Source organism: Eutrigla gurnardus, assembly GCF_963514095.1.
Source record: "Eutrigla gurnardus genome assembly, chromosome: 20".
Taxonomy (NCBI): Eukaryota; Metazoa; Chordata; class Actinopteri; order Perciformes; family Triglidae; genus Eutrigla; species Eutrigla gurnardus.
This window is the reverse complement of record NC_139931.1, coordinates 6347493-6365905: the sequence shown is the minus strand read 5'-3', so window position 1 is coordinate 6365905 and position 18413 is coordinate 6347493. Positions and strand designations below refer to the sequence as shown.

The 18413-nt window shown below is 41.5% G+C and overlaps 1 protein-coding gene across 11 annotated transcripts in view; it reads left to right on the top strand.

The window, feature by feature from the left end:
* The window catches only part of cacna1aa (calcium channel, voltage-dependent, P/Q type, alpha 1A subunit, a), a 70689-nt gene that overhangs the window by 21201 nt on the left and 31075 nt on the right, over positions 1 to 18413 (top strand). For 10 of the 11 annotated variants that reach the window (XM_084036423.1, XM_084036427.1, XM_084036425.1 and 7 more), the window contains exons 4-26: positions 753 to 844; positions 1721 to 1873; positions 2198 to 2385; positions 4214 to 4317; positions 4537 to 4652; positions 5526 to 5570; positions 5699 to 5782; positions 6500 to 6706; positions 7240 to 7352; positions 7539 to 7651; positions 7752 to 7883; positions 8090 to 8162; positions 8635 to 8752; positions 8981 to 9048; positions 9185 to 9291; positions 12148 to 12198; positions 13026 to 13194; positions 13409 to 14037; positions 14278 to 14627; positions 14754 to 14889; positions 15018 to 15147; positions 15780 to 15839; positions 15984 to 16090. In XM_084036423.1, coding sequence (XP_083892549.1) covers positions 753 to 844; positions 1721 to 1873; positions 2198 to 2385; positions 4214 to 4317; positions 4537 to 4652; positions 5526 to 5570; positions 5699 to 5782; positions 6500 to 6706; positions 7240 to 7352; positions 7539 to 7651; positions 7752 to 7883; positions 8090 to 8162; positions 8635 to 8752; positions 8981 to 9048; positions 9185 to 9291; positions 12148 to 12198; positions 13026 to 13194; positions 13409 to 14037; positions 14278 to 14627; positions 14754 to 14889; positions 15018 to 15147; positions 15780 to 15839; positions 15984 to 16090 — 3345 coding nt within the window. The remainder of the gene's footprint in view (positions 1 to 752; positions 845 to 1720; positions 1874 to 2197; positions 2386 to 4213; positions 4318 to 4536; positions 4653 to 5525; positions 5571 to 5698; positions 5783 to 6499; positions 6707 to 7239; positions 7353 to 7538; positions 7652 to 7751; positions 7884 to 8089; positions 8163 to 8634; positions 8753 to 8980; positions 9049 to 9184; positions 9292 to 12147; positions 12199 to 13025; positions 13195 to 13408; positions 14038 to 14277; positions 14628 to 14753; positions 14890 to 15017; positions 15148 to 15779; positions 15840 to 15983; positions 16091 to 18413) is intronic. The other variant, XM_084036429.1, reaches the window with a different exon arrangement.

Genomic DNA, 18413 nt, shown 5'->3' with positions numbered 1-18413 from the left:
TATTATTTACGTGAAATATATTGTTGTTTTTTTTATCCTTTATTCAAAACCGTGATCAAGATATAAACTGATTTTAACAGTTGTTATTTCTGACCTGCGATATCTTCTTATCTATATACCTTGATACCTGCGGTATATTAGCAATAATAACAGCAGAACATATCAGAATACACGGTTATGTGAGTTGCTTAAGGGCTCATCTGCCATAATGTTAGTTACAAGTCACACCCTGATGAGGCATTTTATACCTTTTTTATACGTATCAAGAATTAAAACAGGTTGAAATAAGCAAGTCAGCATCTCTGATTTTCACCATCTGCCACTGCGCTCTCTCTCTCTCTCTCTCTTTCTCTCTCTCTCTCTCTCTCTCTTTCTCTCTCACTCTCTCTATATACCTCTGACTTGTTCTCTCTTTTCTAACCTCCAACCTCCCATCTCTTTTTTTCAAAAATATTATATTCACTGTCATCCTGTTACAAAACACCCATCAGCCCATCCCTTTCTCGCCCTGATACACTTCTCCGTCCGACTTCACTTGTCAGCTCTATTGATCAGCTCGGCTCTTACAGGATTTACATACAGTGCTCAACCAGGTGCTTGTAGTGACCTGGCATGGCGGCTGTTCTACTGTGTGTGTGTGTGTGTGTGTGTGTTTGTAAAAGTGTGTGTGGCTGACTGACAGTGACGATCTTGACTCACTTAAATATTGATTGCCTTTGCACCCTTCTGTGCATTTGTCTCCATCCCTTTAGCATCCTGTCCACTGTGGGTTCAGATTTCGACTTGCGGACCCTCAGGGCTGTGCGAGTATTGCGGCCTCTCAAACTGGTGTCCGGCATTCCCAGTAAGTCAAAAATCTTTATCTCATATTTTTGAATAAAGTTAATGATAAAGAGGAAATTACATTACTTTATGTCCATATTTGAAGGTCAAAATAGCACGGAGAAGCATTTATGGAGCTTCTGTGTTGTTCTGCATAATGCACCCAAAGTGTTCCAACAAAAGTGGTTCTTCTCTGCACTCTCGGCTTCTTTTTTACTAAATGTTATAGCGGCAGTAGCGTTTCGGCACCACTGCAGGGTTATTAATAGCGTGGACTCCACTACAGGGCTGCACAGGCAAACCAGGGCTTACTCATCATAAAAGTCACTAAGCTTCCTGTGAAAACTAAATTACAGTTCCATTCCAATATGTGCCGTGATATATACATTTAAAAAGAGGAATAGATAGTCGAGAGTGGGTTTCACCAAAACAACAGTTCACATGAAATTAAACGGTGCAAAAATATTGCCTTTGAGACCCTTTGTTTGTTTGAGATCACAGAGAAAAAACACGGGTATGGTTGATTTTACCTCAGATTAATGTCTAGAATATGACTATATTGTGTGATCACAGATTAAATCCCTCCATTACAAACTGTAGTGTGCGGCTGCCTCCCCCAGTGGGTGCAGCAAAGTAAGTCGATGATATATTCATAATCTAACGGTATAATTGTATCTATTGTTATTATTATGACAACAACACTTAATCAGGACCAGCTGGTAGTAGAGGACACTCCAGAGTTTTAACTGCTGAATGCCCAGAGGGAGGAGGGAAGGCATCTTTCTGATCTTTCGGATCCCCTGCACCCGATTCTAATGGTTGAAAACGCATTAAAATTGATGATGGATAATAATAATAATTGTGAAATTCTTAACACTGTATGCACTGTGTCCTCAAGGCTTACAGGTGGTGCTCAAATCCATCATGAAGGCCATGATTCCTCTGCTGCAAATTGGCCTGCTCCTTTTCTTTGCCATCCTCATGTTCGCCATCATCGGCCTGGAGTTCTACATGGGCAAATTCCACACGACCTGCTTTGACAATCACACAGGTAAAGGAGTGTGTAGTGTGTCACACTGCCAATATTGGATATGCAGTTTACTTCAACAGAATAAGTACCTTTCATGATAATGTGATGGTATAGGCAGTTTCCACAGATGTAGTCTAATCCATTGCTCATTTTCTGTGTCATGACTATTGTATGTCACCTTTACCTTTTTGTAGCTTATTGCTTCACATGTTTAATTCCACAAAGTAGAGGCCAAAATCAAATTTTAGCCAGTGGTTGGAACTGGCTATTGTCATAAAAGAAAACAACATTGGCATATGCTTGGTTTTTGTTTTAAAAACACCTCACTCTCTAATCCATGTTCAGGTGAGATCCGAGAAGAGTTTCCATGTGGGACGGAGCTTCCGTCGCGGCTGTGTCCAGAGGGCACCATGTGTAGAAAGTACTGGCTGGGACCAAACTATGGCATCACCCAGTTTGACAACATCCTGTTTGCTATCCTCACCGTCTTCCAGTGTATCACCATGGAGGGCTGGACTGACCTGCTCTACTATGTATGTACTGAGTGGTGGTTTAGAACAACTTACTTATCCTCTTAGGTCTGCCATGGAAAATAGAGCATGTAAGCTATGCATGTAGTAAAGCAGGAATATGAGGCATAAAAGTAACCAAAGGCTAGAACAGCAAACAAACCTTGAACAATTAATTCGATTTTAGGGACAATGCTTTAGTTTGTCTGTCATTTGTATATCCATTATGTCATATTTGGTGGGCATTTTGTATTTATCACACTCCACATAATATCCGGGAAAAAGTTAAATATCTAGTCAATTACACCTGAACTTAAGTGTTTTATCCAACATGTCTAGAAACTGTCTCAGTAGTATTTTCATGCTGCACAACCAAAACATCCGACATGATTTTCACTCATAAAGTGTTAAAACGTGTGATGATTTTCACCTGTGCACACTGTGAGCCTGCCCATAAAACAGGTACCAGATGTCAACAGTGTCATCACTCATGCCCAATGCTGAATCGTTCCCTGCTGTCAGTGGCAACGGTTGCTAGGAGACCAGAGATAGATGAGGGTCTTTTGAGTGTTACTGTAATCGTCTCTTTCCCCATCTCCTCTCCCTCTCAGTCCATCTTATCCATTGCTCTTTTTTTCTTTCTTTCTTAGCTCTCCCCTCCTTTTTATTCCCTTCCTCCCTCTCTTTCCCTCTCACTCCGTGTCTCTCTCGCTGTGTCCCTCCTTCCCGGTGCTGCTCTATATTTAAAAGGGCCTGTTCAGCTCAAGTTATTCTTGCAGCTGCTGGGGAGGGGAGCGATAAAAGTTTAATGGTAGAAAAAAGGGTCTGCGGTTCATTGGGTACAGAGCAGCAATACCAGCTTACATGCAGGAAGAAGGAAAGATGGGGGAAGGAGGAGACGGGGAAGGAGGAGACCGGGGACGTTAGACAGGGAGGCTGTCAGAGAGCGCAAAGTGACAAAGAGAAGAGGGGGTCTGGAGGTGGGAAAGGGTAAAATAAAGAACCAGTATAAATTAAGGAGGAATGGAAGGATTGCACAAAAAAGTAACATCAGAATGTAGGATTGAAGGAAAGTATGAGCAAACGTCAAAATGTATGAAATAAGGATGGAAAGCAGGAGAAACGGCTCCCAAAGAAGGAGGCAAAAGGGAAAAACAATTAGGAGTGAATGAGGAAAATGGAGGGAGTCTGGACAGGAGGATGGTAGAGACAGAAAGAAAGAGAGAGACCAAAGCGTTTGTTATACATTATTTACTCTGCACTGAGCAGCTAAATAGAGTGGCAGATATGCATTTACTTATTGAGATGACTTAAAGCAAAATCATGTCAGCCCTGCTGTTGTTTATATTTCCAACAGCGGTGGACAGCATTTTTGAGTGCACCGACCTCCATTTCTTAATGGCTACAATGTCTGGACAGTTAATGATGACTTTAAGGCAAATTTTCTAACATGATGTTCACTTCAGATATGTTTTTATTTGTATTGCTCTTGAAAGTAAGACACATATCATGTGTTCAGTACCTGGATGCTAATAAATGCACCTTAATTTCACAAGGATGCTTAATATACTCCACTCGTATTTTTTTTGGTGCACAGGTGCCGAGGCAGACTTCAACAAACCCTTAAATTTCAGCACAGACAGACCTAAATGTGCCATTGCAGTTGATTAATGCTGCTGTACCCCTTTCTACACGTGTCCGTGCCATTTATTCTACTTGTTCCGGAGTTGCAAGAATGCCTAATGTCTCAGTCGATCAAATATTTGGTGATTAAGGGTTGTGACAAATTTCCCAGAGCAAAACATCGATTACTCTGTCTGATGCCTGTCCGTCTGTGCGTATGTGTTTCCAGAGCAACGATGCCTCAGGGAGTGCATGGAACTGGATGTACTTCATCCCCCTCATCATCATTGGCTCCTTCTTCATGCTCAACCTGGTGCTTGGTGTGTTGTCAGGGTAAGTGTGTGTGCTTGAAGAAGCGTGCTTGTGACAAATTCAGTGTAAAGGTTGTGTATGTATAATTATAGCATTTATATCCATATACTTTTGAAATTAATTTTATAAAAATGTCATCCTTAATTGTTTGTATGTCACGCTAAAAAATGCAAGGCGTTGACATTAAAAATATCTAAGTTTGTGTGGTGTGTGATTGGATGTGTGTGTGCATCCCTGCAGGGAGTTTGCCAAAGAGAGAGAGCGTGTGGAGAACAGGAGTGAGTTCCTGAAGCTCAGAAGACAGCAGCAGATAGAAAGGGAACTCAACGGTTATCTGGAGTGGATCTGTAAAGCTGGTATGTATAGTATACAACTCTATCACGTGTGGTTCATTTATTACACACAAAGACACAGATAAACATAAAAACATACATGCAAAAACAAACAAAATACCTGTTGTATTGTATCTTAGCGCACTGAAATAAAATGTTGCAGACAGGTGCAAGTGCTATTAATACATTATTTAAGTAAACCCAATACTTTCTGCTGGTGCTTCACAGTAAAAGGCTATAAACAAGGGGAATCTGGTGGATGGAAATAATGACCTATCGTCCCTGGGGTAATCATTTTTGAGCTTTGAAGTAAAGTACTATAGTGTGAAGTACACTGACACCTTAACTATCATGATTCACAATCAAACAATTTAATCATGGAGTTTAAATGATCAGGAAAGTTTCTACTGACAAGCTCTCCTCAGAATGCAACACAAACTTGAGTTCAAGCCAACCACTTATTTACAAATATAAGTGAACAGCCTTGATTTACATTGCAATGGCAAGGATAAAAACACTTTGATGCTTGGATAGAGAATAGCTAATGTTTATCTGTAGTTCTCTTTATCTCTCTTGTCTTTTTACTGTGAGCCATCTGCCAGGGTCAGGAAAGATGTAGAGAAGATGAGAGGAATGGAGGGATGGATGTAAGTGGAGAAAGGGGCAGATAGAAAGAGCAGACCTTTGATCTCCTACAATCTACATAAAAACAAGGAAGCTAAAAACACGGGAGGGAGGGATGAGCAGCAAGCACAGGTGCAGGCCGGAGACTTTGTTTCCAGTTTTAATCCAAATGAGCAATAATTATTGATGAAAGCAAAAGATTGAGAGATATTGTAGATGACATCAGTATTCTTATACATTTAACGTAACTTTTTGTTCATGTGTGTTTTGTAGAAGAGGTCATCTTGGCGGACGATGACAATGAAAATGAATATGATGGTATGAATTTGCTGACTATTTTTGTACTTTGTTTGCGAATGCGTGACTGTGATTAAAGAAAATATCTTAATAACTTTGACATGTCGGTTGATGTTTATAAAGTAAACATGTTTGTTTTGCTACAACAGGCTCCCGTAGGAGAGCCACAAAGAACCATAAGAGCAAAGCAGAGCTGCTAAACCCAGAGGAGGGTGAGGGAGATCTGGCAGTAGGTAAGATATCCCTCTCTCTCTCTCATTCTCTCTCTCTCTCTCTCTCTCTCTCTCTCTCTCTCTCTCTCTCTCTCTCTCTCTCTCTCTCTCTCTCTCTCTCTCTCTCTCTCTCTCTCTCTCTCTCTCAAAGGCAAACCACAGGTACATACAGATGCTATCTTATCTTGCATATCAGCATTACCTGACCCTCCTCTCCTCTCCTCTCCTCCTCTCCTCTCCTCTGCTGCTCTGCACTTCTCTCCTCATGTTACACTTTTCTCATTTCCTCAACCTTTCTCTCCTTCCTACTTCTCTCTTCCAACCCCCTTTTCTCCAGCCTTCTAATGCTATGCGGCTCTCCCTGTTTTCTCTTAAAACAAATGATTTTTTTTTTTTCATTTTCAATATGGTATATGCTGTGTACTGGATATTATGTAGTTTGGACACTGCAGCATAATCTGACAGTATAGTCTTCTCAAATGTGCACAGGTCATATGCTACTGAAAATGAACTGATATTGATATGCAGATGTAGAAAGGGGGAATATTCCTTGTTGAATATTCCCACAAGTAAAATGTTTTAGACCTCTTTCTGTATTTTAAGTCACAAATCACAGAAGCAGTTTCCATTATACACTGCATACAGGTTTGCTTTCCAAGATGCTAATGGTACACAATAATGTCAATAAAAAACGTCAGTGTTGACCATTTGAACCATTTGCCTCGTTTATCCTTTCAGGGTCACCGTTCGCCCGTGCCAGCTTGAAGAGCTCCAAGCTTGAAGGATCAGATTTCAAGCGGCGGGAGCGACGGCTACGTTTCCTTATCCGACATGTTGTCAAGTCCCAGGCCTTCTACTGGACCGTGCTGTGTTTGGTGGGCCTGAACACGCTGTGTGTGGCTGTAGTGCACTATGACCAGCCGGACCCGCTGTCAGATTTTCTGTGTGAGTAGGAGGGAGGGGGATCCGTGCATACTTTGTGCAAGCATGCACCGATTATCTGCACAAATACGCTCATCACAGATTACTGGAAGGGAGTGGGTGAGCAAATTCTTAAGTAAATGTGACTAAATCCATGAAAGAGCTGACCCAACCAGTTAACACAAGCACATCCAAACACACAATGTCTTCCTCTGGCACAGATTCTTGCTGTTTCTCTCTCCGTTTTTTTTTTTTTATAAATGCAGAGGCCTACGTTACACTCACACAAATGGGATAAAATTAATTGAAATGACAACAAAATACAAATAAGCCAATTATAAAGGGATCAAAGTATGGAAATATGGAAAATGCATTGAAATATATATTTTATATAAGCATCATACCCATGGTTACTAACCCAATTTGTATAACCTTGGCTACAAAACAACATAGTGAGATTTTGTTATATTTTTGTAACACAAATTACAAAAATTCCTTTTTCACACAAAATGCTGCCATTCCTCCTCACCTCTTCTTGTCTTCTTCCCTCCATGTAGATTTTGCAGAGTTAATCTTCCTGGGGATATTCTTGACGGAGATGATGGTAAAGATGTATGGCCTGGGCAAGCAGGCCTACCTCAATTCCTCCTTCAACTGCTTCGACTGCATTGTGAGTCCCACACAAATACGCACATGAACACAAAACAAGCACAAAGTAATAAGCAGGCGCACACTTAACCAAGCGCAAACAATTACAGCCTACACACAAAACAAAACATAAAGTGATGACATGCCGACGCATGCACAGCTCATTATGATGAATGACCATGCTTGCATATGCTTGTGTTTGCATTAGGTGATATGTGGTAGTATATTCGAAGTGCTGTGGTCCATCATCCAGCCGGGCACATCGTTTGGCATTAGTGTGCTACGAGCTCTCAGGTTATTGAGGATTTTCAAAGTCACCAAGTGAGTCTACTGTATTACATCTTTTTTTTTTAATTTTACTTCAATATAATGGACACAACATTGCACTGAATTAAACACACGCTTTCCGTCTATTTGCCAGGTACTGGGCATCTTTGCGTAACCTTGTCGTGTCTCTGCTCAACTCTATGAAGTCCATCATCAGCTTGCTCTTCCTGCTCTTCCTCTTCATTGTTGTCTTTGCCCTGCTGGGCATGCAGCTCTTCGGAGGACAGTCAGTGCTGTTTTCCTTTTACCTTGGCTTCTCTCTTCTCCTCTCCTTCCTTTTGAATAGTTTGCATTTGATATTTTACTAAAACATTGGTTTCTGTTTGTAGTCATGTTTGAGTAGTTTTTTTGAAAAAAAAGAAAATTGTGGTCGTACTTGTATAATACTTCTCACTCATCTTCTCACCCATTTGATTTTTTCCCCCCTGCTAGGTTTAATTTTGAAAGTGGCACTCCTCCGACCAACTTCGATACTTTCCCCGCAGCAATAATGACAGTGTTCCAGGTGAGCCGAGGACGACGCTTTGAAGGGGAGGAGGGGAGAGAGAGAGTGGTGGAGGAGAAGATGAGGGTGGGATAAGGTCAAATTGGTTAAAGGACTGTACACACGAGAAAAGGAAATAAAATATAGAATACTATTTTTTTAATTCTTAAATCTCATTAGTCAAAAGCATCATTGCTTGTCAGTGTGTTTAAGGTGCGTATGTTTCTGAGGGTGACTGTTTTGATTATAGTATTTTAGATGATTGAATAGTGTTAAATTCAAAGCATAATTAATTATAAAATACCTGTACTTGGAGTAATATGGCCGTGTCTGACTATTTGAATGTGTGTGTGTGTGTGTGTGTGTGTGTGTGTGTGTGTGTGTGTGTGTGTGTGTGTGTGTGTGTGTGTGTGTGTGTGTGTGTGTGTGTGTGTGTGTGTGTGTGTGTGTGTGTGTGTGTGTGTGTGTGTGTGTGTGTGTGTGTGCGCACCAGATCCTGACTGGCGAGGACTGGAACATGGTAATGTACGATGGCATCAAGTCTCAGGGAGGAGTCAACAAGGGCATGGCCTTCTCTGTCTTCTTCATCGTGCTCACACTTTTTGGCAACTGTATCCCTTAACATGAAAAGAAAAAGAAGTGCACAAAACACCCACACATGTATTAAGATCCCTCTACATTTTTGTTTAGATACTGACTTCAGATTGAAAACACATCCATGCAAAATCAGATGCATATGTACACAGATACTGACACTTTCTTTTGGTCCAAATTGTATGTGCACGCTGAATACACCTGCACACTCCTACATGCTGGAGTTCCTTTAACTCTGTGCTCAGACACTCTGCTAAATGTGTTCTTGGCCATCGCTGTGGACAATTTAGCCAACGCACAGGAACTGACCAAGGTACACTACAGTTCAGTTTTATTTAAAATCTCTGTTCTGTTTATTTCCTGAATGCTTCTCTCCTCATTTGCACTATTCCCACCTCATTCATATCTGGCTTTTCAATTTCCTTCCTGATCTCTCTCTCTCTCTGCAGGATGAACAGGAGGAAGAAGAGGCTGCCAGTCAGAAGATCGCCCTGCAGAAAGCCAAGGAGGTGGCTGAAGTCAGCCCACTGTCTGCTGCCAACCTCTCCATTGCAGCGTGAGTTGCTGTCTCTATTGCTGTTGCACTCTCCTTTTTGTATCCATTTTAAAACAGTTTCACACCAGGGAGGAATTTTAGGGCAGAACATTTGTGCATATCTTTGAAGAAACCCATTCAGCAACTATGAGTCAAGCACTTACGCAGGAATCACAGATTTTGCATTAGTGCTAACTATACTGCACTTCTTTTGGAGTGAGGAAAATGATTTATAAATCACTGTCGTGTTGCAAAAAGCTTTTTATATCACACTTCAGGAGATTATATTAAAATACTGACCTAAAGCATAATTCAAGTTTGGAACTAGACAGACATTTTTTTGTTTAAAATTGATCAAACATTCTTCATCAATACAATACAAAAAAACCTAAATGAATATATTGATCTGCGTGGAAGAAAGGATCTTGCAGTTTTTTTAAACATGAACAGTTAAAGTTATTTTTTTGTATCTGACAACAGCAAATGTAGTGCTCAACTAAAACATGCTTATTACTTCCTCTCTCTCTCTCTGTCAGCTTCTCCTGCTGCTCTTTCTCTTTGCCGCACTCTTGTGCAAACTAAACCTTACTCACAGTCACACACACACACACACACATACACACACACACACATACACACACACACACACACACACACACACACACACACACACACACACACACACACACACACACACACACACACACACACACCAAGCCAGTGTTAGATTGATCTGGGCCAGCCCTCCTCTGGTCAGGAGAGTCAGACTTTGATCTCTTTTCTCTGTATTCACAGGGGTCTTTCCTTTCACTCCTGGCAAAGTTCACACACTCTCACTCATAGAGGCTCACACATACCACTCTGTGGTCTGTCTCTAAAAAAGCACAACAGGGGAGCCCACGTCTGCTTGGAAATACCACACACGCACCACGTACACTCAGTTGACTGACCTTTACCGCTTTGACACATCAGTCTCTGCCCACTTTATATCGCACAAATAGAGTCAGACAGGAGTTAAACATAAACACGTGTTCATCATTTTGTGAATCACACACGCGTCATGTTACTGTATGTGGTGTATATGTACTGTACTTCACTGTGCTGTGAGCATTTGTGTCTGTGTACCGGTAAACTTTACCTGGGAGTCCTATTGAGGTTAAATATGTATTTGTCAATGCGATGCACATGTATCTGCGTGTGTGTGTCTGTGTGTGTCTGTGTGTGTGTGTGTGTTTATCCTGCAGAGCTTGATAAGGTTGTTTGCCCAAACACGGACCCAGAAAACCAGCCACCTGCACATAGTGTATGTAGGATATATGACAGGTGTAAACGTTGCTTAATCCTGTTGAACTTTAAAACCTAAGAGGGCAGAGTCGACAGTAGTCTTTGATTAGATTTTAGTTGAGTGTTGAAATAAACTCACAGTTCTAACAATGTAGGGGTGCAATGTGTGTTCCAGTTCACCGTTTCAGTGTGAATCCAAATCCCTCACTTCTCTAGTATAAAAATGGAAATATAAAATTCCAATGGAGAAAGTCCTTGTTTTTCAAGCAGGGATTTGAAACTTAGGGACATCGGTGGAGCATGAAGAATCTCTTAAGAAGATATTCTATGGTAGATTCAGGAAGGAGGCTGCCATGAAAGCTACGTAAAACCCTTAGAAAACAGTTGTAAGGCTACATAACTATAGCTAGTGCTCTCAAAATGACAACACAGTGCACTCTTAAACAGCCATACCATCTTAACAGGATACGGTAACAATTTAGTTAATCGCTTCTTAATCACTTTACTGTCGTGAGTCTAAAAGGCTAGAAAGCATTTCACGACTGCGTGTTCAGTAGTTGATGCAACAGCTTGTGATAACAGTCTTGAAATCAGTCTTTTATTTGGCATGTTCTGTAGCATTAGTTAGTTATGTCTGTGTAACCCTTTGTAGGGATTATCCTAATGGGCATAGGCTAACAGAGTATGTTGTATTTTATCTAATCAATATTGTTGAAATGTGCACACAGTGATAAATGCTTGTTGTCATGTATGGTAAACACACAGGATCATCATTTGTCAGGGACGGCTTTTGTAGTGTAATTGGAAGAGGATATTACATACAGGAGAGGATTTGACAAATTTGACTGTGATAGTGAAGCGGAAAAAGAGCAAAGAGTATGTTTTATAAAAATTATATAATATTTGATTTTATTTATGGTCTCCTTTCAGGACACTCACGGACACCTTACATGTACATTTAAAAAATATAAACACTGGAGGGAAAGGAATGAGGTGTAATTAAGTGGAAAAAGAAAGCTAAAAACATTAAAATTTGAGTTAAAGATACACGGTGGACAAATGGGAACATCAGAGATATTGCTAGGAGTTGAGAAAGATGTGGTGAAAGAGAAGCAAGGAAGGATCAGGACACAGAAGTAGTCGTGCAGGATAAGGTGATGCAAGAGAGATGCAATTTGTAAGACTGCAAAAGGAGGACAGCGAAAAATAAATAGGATTGTTTTAGATTCATAGTTGGAGCAAACTGCAGAGGTGAGTATGTGTGGAAGTCTGGGTGCATGTGTGTGTGTGTGTGTGTGTGTGTGTGTGTGTGTGTGTGTGTGTGTATGTTTGTGTGTGAAGGGTTGCATTCCAAAATGCTCAATATTTTGGCAAAAATGTTAAAATTTCTTAAGATTTGTTCAGTTTTAGTTTTTTTATTCAGGAAGTATTAGTTCAGTTTTTATAGCACATTTGATTTGAATATTGATTATTTATCAGGGTACGCTGGCTGTTTTTTTGTTTTTTTAATGGTGGATGGATAGCCAATTTTGGAATGAAATCCTCCTTCTGTTCTTTCGTGCCATCTCACTCACCAGCTGTTTCCCTCCTCAGCAACAAAGTACACAGTGAGTGTCACAACGCTTCCGACCCCTTTCTGGACTGGTATTTATTTATTTGTTTATTCATTTCTGTTTATTGACTTTACAACCATTCCCTGCTTTCTTTTGTGCTTTAGAAAATCCTTTCCTTGTCCCTTTTGTTCCTAACTTTTTTTATGAAGTACATAGCCGGCTTTCTTTAGCTGTTATTTGTGTTGGCTTATTTTTAAGAGTACTTTTTTGTGTTGCCTGCTCTTCGCAGTATGGCTGTTGCTTTACTGTGGTTGACTATGGGCCCTTGAGAGAAAAGGGAGTTATTTACTGGCAGAAGCTTTGGAGGGTAAGAAAGGTGGTCACTGACAGTTTTTGGGTGTCTCTCTATCTAGTAGGTATAACATGGCTCAGTCACCGTAACCAAGAACAGGTTCTTCTTATCATTGTGACTTTGCCATCTACTCAATTAAGCTTGGTGGGGATTTTGGGGTGCATAGAGCTTGTTCATTAAACTCTTAACATAGTTTGGGTATGTTAAATATAGATTATTGTAACAAATTCAGAGCTTGCCTCAGTGTTGTCCTCTATATTGTGTCCCCACATAGTTTACCAAAGTAGGGCTGTCCTGCTTTGGAAAGCTTTGTAGACACCCAGACACCTATGTTTTGTTGGGCTGCCTTGTTCTATAGGTCAAAACAAATGACCCTTTAAATGTCTGTGGACCCCAGTGTGTCTTAATGTCCTTGCTATTTTATGTAACTATATTTTGGTGTTAGTTTTCACATCATTCTCATGTCTTTGTACGTTTCTCATGTTTATTTTCAGAGCACTACATGTCTTTAAACAGGGCTTTAATTCTAACGTCCTCCTCCCTGTCCACCCTGCTTCATTTTGCAGTAAGGAGCAGCAGAAGAACAACAACAAGGGTATCAACAAGTCAGTGTGGGAACAACGAACCAAGGAGCTGAGGAGGCAAACTCTGGTGTCCAGCCGCGAGGCCCTTTATAATGAGCTGGACCCTGACGAGCGATGGAAGGCAAGGACGGGGAGGGAGGAGCACAACAATGTAAAGGACAAGGCAAACAAAGCCCGCTAGGCTTGTGCTATCAGTGTACACAAGTGATGGGAATGGTGACTGATGTAAACATGTTGCTAACCTGGTGTTGGGATATATAAAGGTCATTATTTGTTCATAGTAGATTAATAAGAAGACCTCCATCCTCACCTTCAATCTCTGCCTCTATGCTGTCTCTCTGTCCTCTCCTCTCCTCTCCCTGCAGGTGAACTTCGCACGGCAAGTCCGACCAGACATGAAGACCCACCTGGATCGACCCTTGGTCGTTGACCCCCACGAGAACCGCAACAACAACACTAACAAGACTACTGCAAACAATTCAGACCTCTGCTTCAGCCAGCACCATCCCGCTGATGAACTCCACAAACAAACACGCCTCCACGAACATGGCGGCGAAGTAGGAGGGGGTGGTGGAGGAGGGTCGGGTCCAGTCAGGACTCCCTTAGATCGGGGTGAGTCCACAGAGAGCAGGCGGAGTCGCAAAGGTGAGCACCACCACCACAGCTCTCATGTCCGCTTGGATGCCACGGTGGTTCCTGGGCAAGGCTCGGAAGAGAGGCCGTCCAGGCGCCATCACCACACCCGGAGTGGCAGTCGGGGGGCAGGGCAGTCAGAACACAGGAAGCCCAGGTCACATCGAAAAATTGCAGATGGTGAGGATGGTGGTGGAGGAGCTGGAAAAACAGGGAGACATAAGAACAAAGGGGTCGACGGAGGTGGAGAAGGAGGAGAGCAGGAGGGAGCTGGGGATGGCAGTGAGAGGAGGCCAAGAAGAAATCGCCATGGCAACCAAACAGAGGGCGAAGGGAAGAGGATGTGCCAGCACAGAAGGAAGTATGTCCATTGCACGCAGCTGTAGATAATTGCAACAGTGACATTTTTGGATATTCACAAATGGTTCTGTTCTTTGATGTCCTCTGATCCCCCAAAATTATCCTCATTATTTCTTCTCGTACTCGTACTGAATTTGTCTCTGTGCTCTTGTCACATTTTTCTGGATATCATCTCTGCCCTTTTCCTTCTTTCTTTCTTTTTTTCTATCGCCAATCGTTTCTGCTTGCTCCCTCTTTCTAGGGAATGCAGTATCCCTAACCTCTCCACTACACGGCCTATTCAAAAGAGCCTCTCCAGGCAGGACAGCCAGCACAGTGAGGATATGGACAACCTCATGAATACCAAACTGGTCTCTGGCTCCACCCCACCCAGCGATGCTCACCCTAATCCAGTTACCAGCTACATTGTGGCCCCAAGCTTTGGATCTGCCCTCCATCTTGCTAACAGTGGCACTCATGGGAGTTTGGTCACATTAGATAGCTACGGGAGCATTGCCCACCACCGTACAAACAGTGTCATCAGGCTGCCCCACCCTGACTACACAGCTGTTGACATGCCAATTTTTCCATCCACCAATGCCATATTACAGGGTAAGGGCAGAATGAATATGTGTTGTTTTCCTTCTACTGTCTTGTCTCCTCTTTTTATTAAATAAGAAACTTTGATTCCCCCCATCTTTGCCCCTCTATTCTATCGTCTCTCCCTGTTTGATCCAGTCAATAAGAATGCCAACACAGAGCCGTTGCCAGCCAAGGAGGACAAGGACGATGATGATGATGAGAAGGGAGGTGAAGGAGGGCCCAGGCCCATGCCTCCCTTCAGCTCCATGTTCATTCTGTCCACAACCAACCCGTAAGTCGGATGGTTACAAATAAAATGCTACGTGCACACATGCTAACACATGCATACATATGCTAGTACCTAATTAGAGATATAATGGTATTCTGAGCATTAATGCAAGAGAAAATGTCTTGGTCCAGGTTTCGGCGGGCGTGTCACTACGTCTGCACCCTGCGTTATTTTGAGATGTGCATCTTACTGGTCATTGCCATGAGCAGCATTGCCCTTGCTGCTGAAGACCCTGTCTGGCCAGAATCCCCTCGCAACAATGTAAGGAAGTCGACACATATATTTTTTTTGCATGAGATATTATTTTTATTACAATGCATATTGCATTTATTTTTATTTAATATGCTGGTTGTTTTTTTCTTTGTAGTGTCACTCCAGCCCTCTACACTCACGGAGCTGGATCAATGAATTAATAAATTAAATAGTAATTTAAATTATGACATAAAACTAAAATAAAATAAATGAAGCACTTAAATCTCCTGCCATTATGTTGGTTCTCAGTAGAACATTTAATGGAATAGTTAGTTATTAAATGTTCAAACGTACCCAGAGGGAAACTGAAAGATTCTTTTAGTACCGCATGTTTATGCTGGTTTATGCTAATAAACAAAGCAAATATAATTTGGAACTCTGCTCCTTTTGGTATTTTTTATATGATTAATTTTGAATTGTGAAATTAGCATCGTAAAATGTACTGATATAACATTTATACCAGATATTCAGTGTAATACTGTATTATTAGTTAATTATAACATTAAGATAATATTAAAATAATGAATCCCTCCCCAATATAAAATAATTTAAAAATCATCATACTGTGCACATTCACCCTGTCATTCTTCTCCACTAGTAGCTGGATGCGGCAGCAAATCATTCTCTTTCTCTTTGTGCAGGTTCTACGCTATTTCGACTATGTGTTCACTGGAGTATTCACGTTTGAGATGCTGATAAAGGTATGACTGAATCAACAACTTCCTGCAGACGTATTGAGAACCGTGGCCCAAATGAGGATTACACACTTTTCACACCACGGCCAAATTGCACGTCCATATCCAGGGGTTCACATCTCATAATCAGGTTCTCTTTGCCTCCTTTAGATGGTGGATCTGGGGCTCGTCCTGCACCAGGGCTCTTATTTCCGGGACTTGTGGAACATCCTTGACTTTATAGTGGTTAGTGGTGCTCTGGTGGCCTTCGCCTTCACGTAAGTCTCCCTCCTGCTGTCCTCTCTTGCCTCCTCGCTCCCCTTTCTCTCCTGCCTCATCGACACCTTGGCGTACAACCTCCCCTCTTCATCTTTATTCATCCATCCTGTCTGTTCTTTCATACACTCTCACATTTTCTCTCTCTTTCTCTCTCTCTGTCAGCATGTCTCCTGTCTCCTCAAGAGCTATGCTTACAAATGGCCAATCCTCTACAGTTGGCCATTTCTTCTGCGTTTTCTCTCTCATTCAACTCTACAGTTCTGCCATTTCTTAGCCCCACCACCACCCCCATACGCCCTAACATTAAAAAAAAAAATAGTATCCAAGCATTCCCTCGCTACCCACATCCTTTCCCCCCTGTGAGAGGTGAGGACCACCCTTTGCACCTGTAACCCTTTAGTGCCCAGGGCGTTCTAGAGTTAAAGGGCCCATGCACAGCCTGGCCAGGTCATGCTGAGCTGGCTCTCAAAAATCTCCACACCCTTCTCCACGGCCAAGCAGGTACTTTAAACCCTTTAAACCCTACCTAATCTGCATGACTGTGAGGATAAAATACAGTTACATTTGCACAACTGGGTTGCTTTAGGGCTTAGTTTAGGAGCACTTTGCTGCGTACAAAGCATGAATTGTGAATTTTAGGATTTGCTTTCTTGCTTTTGTATCGGGTGGGTGAATATAAAGTAAAGCAGACCTTCTGGACTACAGTCAACATTAAATGTAATGCGATATTGCTGTAGTTTGAAGACATACAGTACACTCGGTTTATAATGGTAATGCTAGCCTCTGACACAAATACTCACAGGTCATCTGCTGAGATATATTAGGCTGTGCTTGATCCTATTTCATGAATTTAAAAATCCAATCAATATTTTCAAGAAATGTGATCAAAGAAGAGCCCATGTTTCCATTCTCACAAGCTTCACAGTGATACTAGGCAGTGGTACCGATTAGAAATGTCTTCATTCTTGGAAAACACTTCTGCTTTTGTCCACAGGGACCGCCAAAACAACCAAAACTGAAATATCCTTGTAGTTGAATGTTAATGGCTTCACTAACTTATCGTGGCTGTAAGTTCAGGCTTTCTGAGAACGTTAGACCTGACAGCTTGCTTGGAAATCTTTTTTTATGTATTATTTCCTATGGAATCATGCACAATGGTTAATTAAGATCATTGTGAATAGATGAACAATATCTCTGGTCGAGCAGCAATAGCATCAATGAAAAATGTCAGGTTTCTTATTCTGAGGGACTTTAACGGAGCCCTGTTTCAACATGGTATCACGATGTCTTGGTTTTACAGCTTATCTGTGGGACTATGAAGTACGCACACTGAATGAAGACTTGGCTAAAGAAAAAAAAACTATGAAGGAAATGTCAGTAATTTGAACAACGACTACTCCTGCAATAGTAGCAGGCCGACGTGGAGATGAGAAAATAAGAACATAGCAGGTGCTCCAGGGTTCTAGTGGTGGTGCTCCAGGGTTCTAGTGGTGGTGCTCCAACTACAAGACTGGCTTCTGCTCCAGTCTTTCTCTCTGAATCACTTTTGTGTGTTCACTAACTCTCTTCCCCCTAATTTCAACTTGTATATGTGTTTCTGTTTTGGGGTTTCTCTATGTGCTTCTGTCCTCTAAACTCTTCCCGTTACACATTTATACGTTGTCTATATTTGCTCTCTCTCTCTCTGACTTAGTCTGCGCCTCTATGGAAATGTTAACTATGGACTAATAAATCCCTGTTAAAGATTGTACAAATACTACACAGCAGCTAAACTTATATTTAATGCAATTTGTGTATGAATGTTAAAGGAAGTAAATATGACTAATAAATGAATACAAGATAGATAAAGTTGTAATATATAAAAATATATACTGTGTAATATATAATATATACTGTGCGTTAACAAACTAAACTAAACTAAAAAAAAACAATCAATTAAGCCAGTTGAGCCAATTAAGACTGATTTAACTAGGATAAGAGTTAACGACACTAATGGCTGATAGGGAGATCCGAACCAGTCGGAACAGACTCGTATACATCTAGATAGTGCCTTAATTCAATTGGCGTAAATCAAACAGCACTCCAGAAAGGCCCAGCAGTCTCAGTGGAGATGTTTGTCTTTCCTTTAATCCAGTTAGTCTGGTCTGAGGGCTGCTTGTGTCTTGGACCGCTTGTGCTGCTGTCCTGCACAGTTCTGCATCCAGACGGGGCTTTATACCTCTGACAGGCTCTGATAACTCATTTGAGTTTGATCAGCTTCACGGGATACCTTCAGATTTTTTTTTTTCTAGCACATAACATGTGTTTAATATGAGATTATAT